The sequence below is a fragment of the Sebastes fasciatus genome, chromosome 9, assembly GCF_043250625.1.
Source record: "Sebastes fasciatus isolate fSebFas1 chromosome 9, fSebFas1.pri, whole genome shotgun sequence".
NCBI lineage: Eukaryota > Metazoa > Chordata > Actinopteri > Perciformes > Sebastidae > Sebastes > Sebastes fasciatus.
In genome coordinates, this window is record NC_133803.1 from 27,552,314 (window position 1) to 27,567,325 (window position 15,012).

Below are 15,012 nucleotides of genomic sequence, written 5' to 3' on the forward strand. Positions count from 1 at the left end.
ATCAGAAGTAGGAAGAGGAACAGAAACAAAAGGAAAAAAATCATACTTTGCAGAAATTGCACTTCTGTAGAAGAAAAAAATACAAGTGTACTAAATTGAACCATACACTCTGGGTCGAGTCACTGAGTTTCAACAGAGTGGGATTGCATTTAACCTGATCTCTGTCATGCTTTTCCATGAGATGACATTATACACTTCAAAGGCAGTTTCCACTATGGTAGTATTTAATATACTGAATATAATTGTGGAGTTATTATTAACTGTGGCCATATGTTGCTTGACAAACAGAAAACATACTGCATTCATGATACTCATGTCTTAACAGACATTTTGCCAAGTAGGAAAATCACAGGTGTTACCAAGAACATATATGCTCTATAAATACTGTTAAACTATCAAAATGCTCAATATACGGCGAAATACACACAGCCCGTATTCAGAAATTGTGTGTTTGAAACAAGCTGTTAGGATTTCTGTCCATTTGTGATGTCACAAATATACAATATTTAGATCATCACACAGTTTTAAACGTAAACATTCTAAATGTGTCCCGGTTTATTTCCTGTTGCAGTGTATGTAAATAACATCAGCTGACAGGAAGTAAACATGGACCCAAGCTGTTGCCTAGCAACGCAATTCCATTGAAATTCACTAAAACTGAGCTTTTCAGACAAGAGGGTATATTACACAGGTATATTCAGGCAGACATTATGAGGAAAATAAAGTGTTTTTTTTAAGATTACAGCATGTAAACATGTTCTAGTAGAAACACAAAATACAAGTATGAACCTGCAAATGAGCACGATATGGGACCATTAATTCATGTGGCAGATGCTTTTGATAGTGGCATACAAATGAGGTACAATCCAAACTACAGTATTTCAATTCAGGTGACCCTGTAAGTGGGGATGCCCCGATCCGACTTTTTCAGTCCCAATGCCGATAGCGATACCTGGGCTTTGGGTATCGGCCGATACCAAGTTCCGATCTGATACCAGTGTTTAATTAATAAGCTGTATGCCTCACTGTGTGGAAGTGACTGGGATCATTCTTTTATGTGTAAGGCAACATCAGGCTTGACTTAAACATTGCTTTCCGAACTTTTTAAAACAAAATGTGACAAATAACTATATAGATAAAAAATTGAATGAATGGTTATTTATTACTAAAATAATAAATCGTACACCAGCAACTTGGCAAAAAACACACACCAACAAATCCAAATGAGACACAAGAACATGTGGAAAAAAAGCGCTTTTTCTGGGAAATAGTCTTCAGTTTACTGAGAATTTGCAAATTCTATTAGATGTTATGGTTTCATTTTGAGGCCGGAGATGACAGACCACATCTTAACTTTAAGCACTCCGAGACAAATGCTTTGATTTTGTCGCCCCCTACAGTATAAATTGTGAACATCCACTGTACTAATCCTCACATGCCCTCAGTGGAGTTACAACGCTGCATTAGGCAATAAAAAGGGAGAAAGTAATGTGTACAAGAGGCGAAACAATGCTTTATCATACAGAAAATATAATACACTGGATGGTTTCATTCCAAGACACTTTATATCCATCTATAAACAATTAAGACTGATGTGCACTGACTGATATATATTCAAAAGAAAGATTGCATTTTTATCAAATATTTAAATATTTAAGTGAAGTTCTGAAAGGCACACCATTGCTAGGTTTTCCGTCTTTAACACAGCTCACTGAATTGGGAGAAATGTCTCATCATTTGGGCTCTTTAAAAGGACATTTTGGAGGAGGAAAAACACCCGATGTGTACAGTTTGCAGGTGTCTTTAAGAAATAATATTGCTATCATAGCATGTGGATATCTTGTCTCTGAATGGACACCCTAATGTTTAGGTATTTTGGGGATACCTAATAAATTAGATAAATGTCAGTGTGTGCAGCTTTGGTTAAAACTGTCAGTTTCCTCAGAATCTGGAAACTCCATCGGAGGTTTGTAGCAGCGACGGCCGGTCCCTCCCTGTCTGAATGGAGCAAACCGCAGCCACTTCTTCACCACGTCAGCGTACTGGTGATGCGTGGCCTCCTTACCCACTGGTGTTCGTTTCAGAGCACCTAAAAGAAGAAGCTAGAGATTAGCCTTTGTACAGCTCAGCGTTATTTAATTACCATCCTTATTAAACCATAGCGTATTCTTTATAGTTTTAATGCCACTATTCAGTCTTTCAGAGGTTGTAGCAGGTTCAGTTTAAAACCTAGAGGGAAGATACTGGCATCATATGAATCATATTCTTAGGAATCTATCGGTACCAACCATGTCATACTAGCTTGAAAATATTTTGCGAAATAGCGCACCAAACTCACGCTAAATTTTGTCGAGGAAAAACTGTCACAGCCATTTTCAAAGGGGTCCCTTGACCTCTGACCTCAAGCTATGTGAATGAAAATGGGTTCTATGGGTACCCACGAGTCTCCCCTTTACAGACATGCCCACTTTATGATAATCACATGCAGTTTGGGGCAAGTCATAGTCAAGTCAGCACACTGACACACTGACAGCTGTTGTTGCCAGTTGGGCTTGAGTTTGCCATGTTATGATTTGAGCATATTTATTATGTTAAATGCAGTACCTGTGAGGGTTTCTGGACAATACTTGTCATTGTTTTGTGTTGTTAATTGATTTCCACTAATAAATATATACATACATTTGCATAAATCAAGCATATATGCCCAATCCCATGTTGATAAGAGTATAAATACTTGACAAATCTCCCTTTAAGGTACATTTTGAATAAATAAAAAATGTGCAATTAATTTGATTACACACGGTTGAAAGCCCTAATTATTTTCTTCATGTTTTCTATCAGATATAGATTAGGACCCTGCAATGCAAACCAAATCCCTTATTTAATAACAAAACAACTCTAATCTTTTAGCATGAGCCAAACAATATGATAATGTCAGCTGAAACCTGAAAGAAAGTCTCATTTAAACATGAATCAAAGTCTGAAATGTAGAGTTGCAACTGGAGCTTCTTCCAGGAGACACAAGAGGTCAACCAAACAGTGCAGAGGGTTTCAAACTGTGAGGCGCGCCTCCCCAGGGGCCCATTGGAGAGTTGCAGGGGGGACGGGTGAGGCAAAGATACTGCCTAAGGTGAAAGGGTTAGGTGCATGCAAGTGTCCTAAAAACAGTGGGAAGTTCTTTATTGGAGTTTATCAAAACAGTCAGCAGCAGCTGTGTCACACAGCTAATGGAGGCAATAACGGTACTTTAAAACTATTAGCGCCCAATTATTGCAATTTGCGTCAAAGGGTAGGGAAGTATCGGAGGCACGGAGGTCCCCGGGGACCGCCGGTACACTAACCTTTTATTAATAAAATGCACCCAAATTCACACATATGTAGGATATTATATCATACGTCATTATACTGACATTCCTGTAATATACAACATCTGCTCTATTAGCCATGCGTCTACCACGTGTTTATTTGCATATAGAGAGGGGAAGCGAGATCCAATCACAGGTGGTCACTCGAGATGCATGTGGAGACGCATTCTTATGCCAGGTGTGAACAGACGTACTTAAAGCTGTTCTCTTGTGAATCACTCAGGACGCATGTTAATGCCAGGTCTGATACTTACAGAAGAGGACCCCTTGGAGGCGAGTGTTCCTGAAGCTTCTCTTTTGTCCGCGGCCCACCCAGTTGAGTTCAGAACCAACGGCGAATGAAAGCACAGCCTGCATAAGACGTCTCACTGCGTCGTCAACCGTCGCCCCGCCCATCCGTGACAGGTAGGACACCTTGAATTTGGACAACAGTTTCACAGCAGACAATGAGTATTCACACAGCAAACGACTCAAGGTACCTGGAGATTAACATCACATAAACAGCACTATTTAAATTACCATTCTCTTTTGTATTCCTGCATCATCCAGCTGTCTCTCCATCTCATCCAGCTGCTCCAGGGTCCTCAGGGGGAGATCCATGTCCAGAGCCTCCACATCCTCTTCCTCGTAGCCGGTCTGACCCTGAAGTCGAGCCTGAAGATCCCTCAGCACTGCCCACTGCCTCTGCTGCTCCTCTTTGATCTCCACCAGTAGAGCGATGATCTTCCGCTGAGCAGCAGTCTCTAGAGAGGAGGAGTTGGAGAGAAGTTGAGTGTAAAAACACTGAGTTGGACCAAGAAAAAAGAACGTGCAAGAAACTCTGTACCGTAAAACAAACTTGTGTATAGTGACGACAGTGATGACAAATGTTACACACTTAAATATTAATTGGGTTGAAATATCCAGCAAAAACATATATGCTAAACTATGTAATAACTTGTATGGTGTTTTCCTATACCAGACTCTAGATGAATTTGAGTCCCAGGTTTGTATTAAAAACAGATTTATCAAGTACTTATCAGAAAATACACAAGATATTATGTGGCTTGTATCAGTTAGACTAGCGGTGGTAGCAGTGGACTTGCTTTGTTAAAACGAAAGGGTGCCCTATTGATAATTGTGATGAAGATTAAACTATTGAACATTTATTTCTAAAATGTCAGTGGTCTTGTATGGAGGACAGAACTTGCCAAAATAAAAAATAAAATGAATAAATAAATACATGTCGCAAAAATAATATAAAAAATAAATTTAGCCATTAATTAATTGATAAAATGTGACATAAATTGATATTTCTGTTTTAATTTCCTTCTTTATTTACCTTTGTATTAATTCCCTTATTTATTTACTCTTCTGTTAAAATAATAATAATGTAATATTATTTTGCTACATTTAATGACATTTAAAGATAAAAGATAAAAGCTATTCCCAGGTTTATTCTGTGGAGTGAAATCACTGGTTGGCAGCTGACAGGCTACCAGTGAGTATTCTAATTCACTAACAGCCCAAAATTAAATAATTTATAATAAAAAAAAATTTTAAATTTTAATTCAAAGAAGTGAAGGTGAGTTTGTTTTATTAAGTATGTTCCAAATAATTCTGTCGACATTTGTACCTATTCCCAGATACTACTAACTTTCACAAAAAAATACCATAAATCATAAAATAAAATAAATACAATGGCTAATGAATAATGGTGCTAGTAAATGTTTGTTTTTTGAAATGCTAGAATAAAAATACATTTTACCTATAGAAATAATACTATAGATTGAATATTACACATCATCAAACAGTGAAAATAGCAGTAAATGTACATTGCTGCACACTAATGTTTTTTGAGGATTTTAACATTAACTTTATTGTCCACCTTCCTGCCAGACCATTTAGTTAGATAAAAACTATTCCCAGGTTTTTCTGTGCAGCTGACAGTCTACCTGTGGATGGGGCACAAAGTGACTTGTCAGCGGCTCCGGAGCTGCAGGCGGAGGAGAGCGGCGGCTCTATGCCGAAGCTCACGTCCCCTCTTCGGGACTCGTCTTTGAACTCTTCCCCTGAGGAGCGTCTGGAGACATGTTCAGCCAGACTGTGCATCTCATCGGACGCAGCAGACAGCCTCTGCTGGAGGGTTTCTCGAGCAATGTCTGCCATATGTTTGTTCACAATACCCTCCACTCGTCGCTGCAGCGGCCAGTCCCGGTTGTCTCCGTTAACATGCTCCATTTAAGTTACTGAACACTGAGACCCGGTGAAACGTTTCTACACCGTTTAGGTAACGTTTCTGTTGCTCCCTCCGCTGCACAGAAGAGGCGGAAGTTGAGACATTTCCAGTGAACGATATCACGTTGCAAAAACGTCACAGAAATGTTGAGAGAACATTGGGGCGGCTGCAGAACTACGTTTCCCACAATGCAACAGCAGCATAAAGGCAGCGATATATACCCACGTTGAGAATAATACAAATTATACAAATTGTCAATATTTGTGTTTTAAATATGGAATTCAACCAGTAATATGTCTGATTTAATTGCAATGTGTAATTTATTGTAATGTGATTATATTTTGTATTAATAATCTGAATCTGTAAAGTAACTAAAGTTGTCACATAAATGTAGTTGAGTAAAAAAGTCTAATATTTCCCTCTGAGATGTAGTTGAGTAGAAGTAGAAAGTAGCAGAACATGGAAATACTCAAGTAAAGTACCTCAAAATTGTATTTAAGTACTTAGTTACATTCCACCACTGAGTAAATTGTATACTGTTGTGTTTTTCAAAGCATTATTTACTCTTCCTGTTGGAATAAAATAATTGTTAATTGTTTAACTGCAAAGTAGTAATGTGCTTTTGATACCTTCACTCTTTTTTTGCATTAAATCATACAGGGATGTTTGCTGAAATTGATTGGATGTGGCACAGCCCCACCAAGAAAAAATTCCACCAGCCGCCACTGCTATCTACCTATTTATGTTTATTTTGTTTTATCCATATTTCATTTTATTTTGTTATAAGAAAAATAAACAAAGAAAAAACAGAATACATATATAACAAAAAAAAGAATTAATTAAGACAGCCATTTTAGATTGTGTGTTACCGGTTGAAGAATACTGACGTGTTTTGAAAGTCATGCATATCACCCTAATTTGAGCATTGACTTGACTGTTGAATTCAGTAAGTGCTACTCATTGGGGTAGTTTTAATTGACAAAAGCAACTGAATGCATTGGAAGTAATATTTTATGGGAATCCCTCTCAGATCACCTCAAATGGAGACACTGATGATTTTTGTGTTCATAAGTGCTTCTCTTTGGGGTTGTCTTAGTTGTGAGTACTTCAACAGATATATCACAGGTCAATTTCCACCATTTTCACACCACTGGCTAAATATGTAATTTTGGCACCAACAGTACCCAAACATGGGCACTGACTTGAGTTCTGAATGCAGTAAGTGCTACTTGTTGGGGTAATGTTGCTGACCTCAGTAAATGCTACTAGAAAATAGAATGAAGTTCTTCAGTGTTGGTGTGATACTGTACTGATTTCTTACATCAACATTATGTACATTTCATTTTATAGACATGCAACAGAAGCTGTCTTGAAGTGTTATGGCAGATTTACCTTTTGGAGTAGATATTCAGTGTTAACTGTGCTTCATTGTATTGCTTTAAAGGACTGCTGAAGAGAATTGACCACTCAACTGCTAACGACTTGCATACATTTAAGGTGATGGTTGCCTCCTCACAGAGCCATTGAAACTTCATCAAAAAGAAGGCGGAGTTGGGTGGGAATGGCTGCATTTGGTATTTAAGAAGGGCAACTTTCTGCAAGAAACACCACTTCCACTGCAGCTGGGACACACCACAGGAGATGCCAGAAAGAACAGAAATACGAAGAAACTCATGAGCAAAGAAGACCGCACACTGCAAGTCTCTGATATTGGCCCAACTTGAGCATTGGCTTGAGTTTGAATTCAGTAAGTGCTACTTGTTGGGGCAGTTGAACAGGACATATGCTACAGACGGAAACTGAAGATAGATGTTATTGGAATCACATTCAGATAACCTCAAATGGATACACTGATGATTATTGTGTTCATAAGTGCTACTCTTTGGGGTTGTCTTGGTAGTGAGTTCTTCAACAGAAATATCACTGGTCAAATGCTGAGACAGTCAATTTCCACCATTTTCACACCACTAGCTAAATGCGTAAATTTGGCACCAACAGTACCCAAACATGGGCACTGACTTGACTTCTGAATGCAGTAAGTGCTACTTGTTGGGGTAATGTTTCTGACCTCTGAAGTCCCAGCTTACTTTTTAAAGAATTAATTAAGACAGCCATTTTAGATCGGTTGAAGAATACCGACGTGTTTTGAAAGTCATGCATATCACCCTAATTTGAGCATTGACTTGACTGTTGAATTCAGTAAGTGCTACTCATTGGGGTAGTTTTAATTGACAAAAGCAACTGAATGCATTGGAAGCAATATTTTATGGGAATCCCTCTCAGATCACCTCGAATGGAGACACTGATGATTCTTATGTTCATAAGTGCTTCTCTTTGGGGTTGTCTCGGTTGTGAGTACTTCAACAGAAATATCACTGATGGAGTTGATATGCTACAGACGGAAACTGAAGAAAGATGTTATTGGAATCACATTCAGATAACCTCAAATGGATACACTGATGATTATTGTGTTCATAAGTGCTACTCTTTGGGGTTGTCTTGGTAGTGAGTTCTTCCACAGAAATATCACTGGTCAAATGCTGAGACAGTCAACTTCCACCATTTTCACACCACTAGCTAAATGCCTAAAATTTGGCACCAACAAAAGCTGTCTTGAAGTGTTATGGCTGATTTACCTTTTGGAGTAGATATTCAGTGTTAACTGTGCTTCATTGTATTGCTTTAAAGGACTGCTGAAGAGAATTGACCACTCAACTGCTAACGACTTGCATACATTTAAGGTGATGGTTGCCTCCTCACAGAGCCATTGAAACTTCATCAAAAAGAAGGCGGAGTTGGGTGGGAATGGCTGCATTTGGTATTTAAGAAGGGCAACTTTCTGCAAGAAACACCACTTCCACTGCAGCTGGGACACACCACAGGAGATGCCAGAAAGAACAGAAATACGAAGAAACTCATGAGCAAAGAAGACCGCACACTGCAAGTCTCTGATATTGGCCCAACTTGAGCATTGGCTTGAGTTTGAATTCAGTAAGTGCTACTTGTTGGGGCAGTTGAACAGGACATATGCTACAGACGGAAACTGAAGATAGATGTTATTGGAATCACATTCAGATAACCTCAAATGGATACACTGATGATTATTGTGTTCATAAGTGCTACTCTTTGGGGTTGTCTTGGTAGTGAGTTCTTCAACAGAAATATCACTGGTCAAATGCTGAGACAGTCAATTTCCACCATTTTCACACCACTAGCTAAATGCGTAAATTTGGCACCAACAGTACCCAAACATGGGCACTGACTTGACTTCTGAATGCAGTAAGTGCTACTTGTTGGGGTAATGTTTCTGACCTCTGAAGTCCCAGCTTACTTTTTAAAGAATTAATTAAGACAGCCATTTTAGATTGTGTGTTACCGGTTGAAGAATACTGACGTGTTTTGAAAGTCATGCATATCACCCTAATTTGAGCATTGACTTGACTGTTGAATTCAGTAAGTGCTACTCATTGGGGTAGTTTTAATTGACAAAAGCAACTGAATGCATTGGAAGCAATATTTTATGGGATTCCCTCTCAGATCACCTCAAATGGAGACACTGATGATTCTTGTGTTCATAAGTGCTTCTCTTTGGGGTTGTCTTAGTTGTGAGTACTTCAACAGAAATATCACTTGTCAACTTCCACCATTTTCACACCACTGGCTAAATATGTAATTTTGGCACCAACAGTACCCAAACATGGGCACTGACTTGACTTCTGAATGCAGTAAGTGCTACTTGTTGGGGTAATGTCGCTGACCTCTGAAGTCCCAGCTTACTTTTTAAAGAATTAATTAAGACAGCCATTTTAGATCGGTTGAAGAATACCGACGTGTTTTGAAAGTCATGCATATCACCCTAATTTGAGCATTGACTTGACTGTTGAATTCAGTAAGTGCTACTCATTGGGGTAGTTTTAATTGACAAAAGCAACTGAATGCATTGGAAGCAATATTTTATGGGAATCCCTCTCAGATCACCTCGAATGGAGACACTGATGATTCTTATGTTCATAAGTGCTTCTCTTTGGGGTTGTCTTGGTTGTGAGTACTTCAACAGAAATATCACTGATGGAGTTGATATGCTACAGACGGAAACTGAAGAAAGATGTTATTGGAATCACATTCAGATAACCTCAAATGGATACACTGATGATTATTGTGTTCATAAGTGCTACTCTTTGGGATTGTCTTGGTAGTGAGTTCTTCCACAGAAATATCACTGGTCAAATGCTGAGACAGTCAACTTCCACCATTTTCACACCACTAGCTAAATGCCTAAAATTTGGCACCAACAAAAGCTGTCTTGAAGTGTTATGGCTGATTTACCTTTTGGAGTAGATATTCAGTGTTAACTGTGCTTCATTGTATTGCTTTAAAGGACTGCTGAAGAGAATTGACCACTCAACTGCTAACGACTTGCATACATTTAAGGTGATGGTTGCCTCCTCACAGAGCCATTGAAACTTCATCAAAAAGAAGGCGGAGTTGGGTGGGAATGGCTGCATTTGGTATTTAAGAAGGGCAACTTTCTGCAAGAAACACCACTTCCACTGCAGCTGGGACACACCACAGGAGATGCCAGAAAGAACAGAAATACGAAGAAACTCATGAGCAAAGAAGACCGCACACTGCAAGTCTCTGATATTGGCCCAACTTGAGCATTGGCTTGAGTTTGAATTCAGTAAGTGCTACTTGTTGGGGCAGTTGAACAGGACATATGCTACAGACGGAAACTGAAGATAGATGTTATTGGAATCACATTCAGATAACCTCAAATGGATACACTGATGATTATTGTGTTCATAAGTGCTACTCTTTGGGGTTGTCTTGGTAGTGAGTTCTTCAACAGAAATATCACTGGTCAAATGCTGAGACAGTCAATTTCCACCATTTTCACACCACTAGCTAAATGCGTAAATTTGGCACCAACAGTACCCAAACATGGGCACTGACTTGACTTCTGAATGCAGTAAGTGCTACTTGTTGGGGTAATGTTTCTGACCTCTGAAGTCCCAGCTTACTTTTTAAAGAATTAATTAAGACAGCCATTTTAGATTGTGTGTTACCGGTTGAAGAATACTGACGTGTTTTGAAAGTCATGCATATCACCCTAATTTGAGCATTGACTTGACTGTTGAATTCAGTAAGTGCTACTCATTAGGGTAGTTTTAATTGACAAAAGCAACTGAATGCATTGGAAGCAATATTTTATGGGATTCCCTCTCAGATCACCTCAAATGGAGACACTGATGATTCTTGTGTTCATAAGTGCTTCTCTTTGGGGTTGTCTTAGTTGTGAGTACTTCAACAGAAATATCACTTGTCAACTTCCACCATTTTCACACCACTGGCTAAATATGTAATTTTGGCACCAACAGTACCCAAACATGGGCACTGACTTGACTTCTGAATGCAGTAAGTGCTACTTGTTGGGGTAATGTCGCTGACCTCTGAAGTCCCAGCTTACTTTTTAAAGAATTAATTAAGACAGCCATTTTAGATCGGTTGAAGAATACCGACGTGTTTTGAAAGTCATGCATATCACCCTAATTTGAGCATTGACTTGACTGTTGAATTCAGTAAGTGCTACTCATTGGGGTAGTTTTAATTGACAAAAGCAACTGAATGCATTGGAAGCAATATTTTATGGGAATCCCTCTCAGATCACCTCGAATGGAGACACTGATGATTCTTATGTTCATAAGTGCTTCTCTTTGGGGTTGTCTTGGTTGTGAGTACTTCAACAGAAATATCACTGATGGAGTTGATATGCTACAGACGGAAACTGAAGAAAGATGTTATTGGAATCACATTCAGATAACCTCAAATGGATACACTGATGATTCTTGTGTTCATAAGTGCTTCTCTTTGGGGTTGTCTTAGTTGTGAGTACTTCAACAGAAATATCACTTGTCAACTTCCACCATTTTCACACCACTGGCTAAATATGTAATTTTGGCACCAACAGTACCCAAACATGGGCACTGACTTGACTTCTGAATGCAGTAAGTGCTACTTGTTGGGGTAATGTCGCTGACCTCTGAAGTCCCAGCTTACTTTTTAAAGAATTAATTAAGACAGCCATTTTAGATCGGTTGAAGAATACCGACGTGTTTTGAAAGTCATGCATATCAACCTAATTTGAGCATTGACTTGACTGTTGAATTCAGTAAGTGCTACTCATTGGGGTAGTTTTAATTGACAAAAGCAACTGAATGCATTGGAAGCAATATTTTATGGGAATCCCTCTCAGATCACCTCGAATGGAGACACTGATGATTCTTATGTTCATAAGTGCTTCTCTTTGGGGTTGTCTTGGTTGTGAGTACTTCAACAGAAATATCACTGATGGAGTTGATATGCTACAGACGGAAACTGAAGAAAAATGTTATTGGAATCACATTCAGATAACCTCAAATGGATACACTGATGATTATTGTGTTCATAAGTGCTACTCTTTGGGGTTGTCTTGGTAGTGAGTTCTTCCACAGAAATATCACTGGTCAAATGCTGAGACAGTCAACTTCCACCATTTTCACACCACTAGCTAAATGCCTAAAATTTGGCACCAACAAAAGCTGTCTTGAAGTGTTATGGCTGATTTACCTTTTGGAGTAGATATTCAGTGTTAACTGTGCTTCATTGTATTGCTTTAAAGGACTGCTGAAGAGAATTGACCACTCAACTGCTAACGACTTGCATACATTTAAGGTGATGGTTGCCTCCTCACAGAGCCATTGAAACTTCATCAAAAAGAAGGCGGAGTTGGGTGGGAATGGCTGCATTTGGTATTTAAGAAGGGCAACTTTCTGCAAGAAACACCACTTCCACTGCAGCTGGGACACACCACAGGAGATGCCAGAAAGAACAGCAATACGAAGAAACTCATGAGCAAAGAAGACCGCACACTGCAAGTCTCTGATATTGGCCCAACTTGAGCATTGGCTTGAGTTTGAATTCAGTAAGTGCTACTTGTTGGGGCAGTTGAACAGGACATATGCTACAGACGGAAAACTATAGATAGATGTTATTGGAATCACATTCAGATAACCTCAAATGGATACACTGATGATTATTGTGTTCATAAGTGCTACTCTTTGGGGTTGTCTTGGTAGTGAGTTCTTCCACAGAAATATCACTGGTCAAATGCTGAGACAGTCAATTTCCACCATTTTCACACCACTAGCTAAATGCGTAAATTTGGCACCAACAGTACCCAAACATGGGCACTGACTTGACTTCTGAATGCAGTAAGTGCTACTTGTTGGGGTAATGTTTCTGACCTCTGAAGTCCCAGCTTACTTTTTAAAGAATTAATTAAGACAGCCATTTTAGATTGTGTGTTACCGGTTTAAGAATACTGACGTGTTTTGAAAGTCATGCATATCACCCTAATTTGAGCATTGACTTGACTGTTGAATTCAGTAAGTGCTACTCATTGGGGTAGTTTTAATTGACAAAAGCAACCGAATGCATTGGAAGCAATATTTTATGGGAATCCCTCTCAGATCACCTCGAATGGAGACACTGATGATTCTTATGTTCATAAGTGCTTCTCTTTGGGGTTGTCTTGGTTGTGAGTACTTCAACAGAAATATCACTTGTCAACTTCCACCATTTTCACACCACTGGCTAAATATGTAATTTTGGCACCAACAGTACCCAAACATGGGCACTGACTTGACTTCTGAATGCAGTAAGTGCTACTTGTTGGGGTAATGTCGCTGACCTCTGAAGTCCCAGCTTACTTTTTAAAGAATTAATTAAGACAGCCATTTTAGATCGGTTGAAGAATACCGACGTGTTTTGAAAGTCATGCATATCACCCTAATTTGAGCATTGACTTGACTGTTGAATTCAGTAAGTGCTACTCATTGGGGTAGTTTTAATTGACAAAAGCAACTGAATGCATTGGAAGCAATATTTTATGGGAATCCCTCTCAGATCACCTCGAATGGAGACACTGATGATTCTTATGTTCATAAGTGCTTCTCTTTGGGGTTGTCTTGGTTGTGAGTACTTCAACAGAAATATCACTGATGGAGTTGATATGCTACAGACGGAAACTGAAGAAAGATGTTATTGGAATCACATTCAGATAACCTCAAATGGATACACTGATGATTATTGTGTTCATAAGTGCTACTCTTTGGGATTGTCTTGGTAGTGAGTTCTTCCACAGAAATATCACTGGTCAAATGCTGAGACAGTCAACTTCCACCATTTTCACACCACTAGCTAAATGCCTAAAATTTGGCACCAACAAAAGCTGTCTTGAAGTGTTATGGCTGATTTACCTTTTGGAGTAGATATTCAGTGTTAACTGTGCTTCATTGTATTGCTTTAAAGGACTGCTGAAGAGAATTGACCACTCAACTGCTAACGACTTGCATACATTTAAGGTGATGGTTGCCTCCTCACAGAGCCATTGAAACTTCATCAAAAAGAAGGCGGAGTTGGGTGGGAATGGCTGCATTTGGTATTTAAGAAGGGCAACTTTCTGCAAGAAACACCACTTCCACTGCAGCTGGGACACACCACAGGAGATGCCAGAAAGAACAGAAATACGAAGAAACTCATGAGCAAAGAAGACCGCACACTGCAAGTCTCTGATATTGGCCCAACTTGAGCATTGGCTTGAGTTTGAATTCAGTAAGTGCTACTTGTTGGGGCAGTTGAACAGGACATATGCTACAGACGGAAACTGAAGATAGATGTTATTGGAATCACATTCAGATAACCTCAAATGGATACACTGATGATTATTGTGTTCATAAGTGCTACTCTTTGGGGTTGTCTTGGTAGTGAGTTCTTCAACAGAAATATCACTGGTCAAATGCTGAGACAGTCAATTTCCACCATTTTCACACCACTAGCTAAATGCGTAAATTTGGCACCAACAGTACCCAAACATGGGCACTGACTTGACTTCTGAATGCAGTAAGTGCTACTTGTTGGGGTAATGTTTCTGACCTCTGAAGTCCCAGCTTACTTTTTAAAGAATTAATTAAGACAGCCATTTTAGATTGTGTGTTACCGGTTGAAGAATACTGACGTGTTTTGAAAGTCATGCATATCACCCTAATTTGAGCATTGACTTGACTGTTGAATTCAGTAAGTGCTACTCATTAGGGTAGTTTTAATTGACAAAAGCAACTGAATGCATTGGAAGCAATATTTTATGGGATTCCCTCTCAGATCACCTCAAATGGAGACACTGATGATTCTTGTGTTCATAAGTGCTTCTCTTTTGGGTTGTCTTAGTTGTGAGTACTTCAACAGAAATATCACTTGTCAACTTCCACCATTTTCACACCACTGGCTAAATATGTAATTTTGGCACCAACAGTACCCAAACATGGGCACTGACTTGACTTCTGAATGCAGTAAGTGCTACTTGTTGGGGTAATGTCGCTGACCTCTGAAGTC

The 15,012-nt window shown here is 39.1% G+C and overlaps 1 protein-coding gene across 1 annotated transcript; it reads right to left on the bottom strand.

Moving 5' to 3' along the window:
* Positions 1-1,147: 1,147 nt before the first annotated feature.
* Positions 1,148-5,749, bottom strand: LOC141774372 (uncharacterized). The gene is made up of 4 exons (XM_074647004.1): positions 5,300-5,749; positions 3,885-4,108; positions 3,620-3,779; positions 1,148-2,089 (listed from the first exon to the last, which is right to left on the bottom strand). The coding sequence occupies exons 1-4, from the start codon at positions 5,583-5,585 to the stop codon at positions 1,905-1,907; spliced, it is 855 nt and encodes a 284-aa protein (XP_074503105.1). The 5' UTR covers positions 5,586-5,749; the 3' UTR covers positions 1,148-1,904.
* Between the last annotated feature and the right edge of the window lie 9,263 nt (positions 5,750-15,012).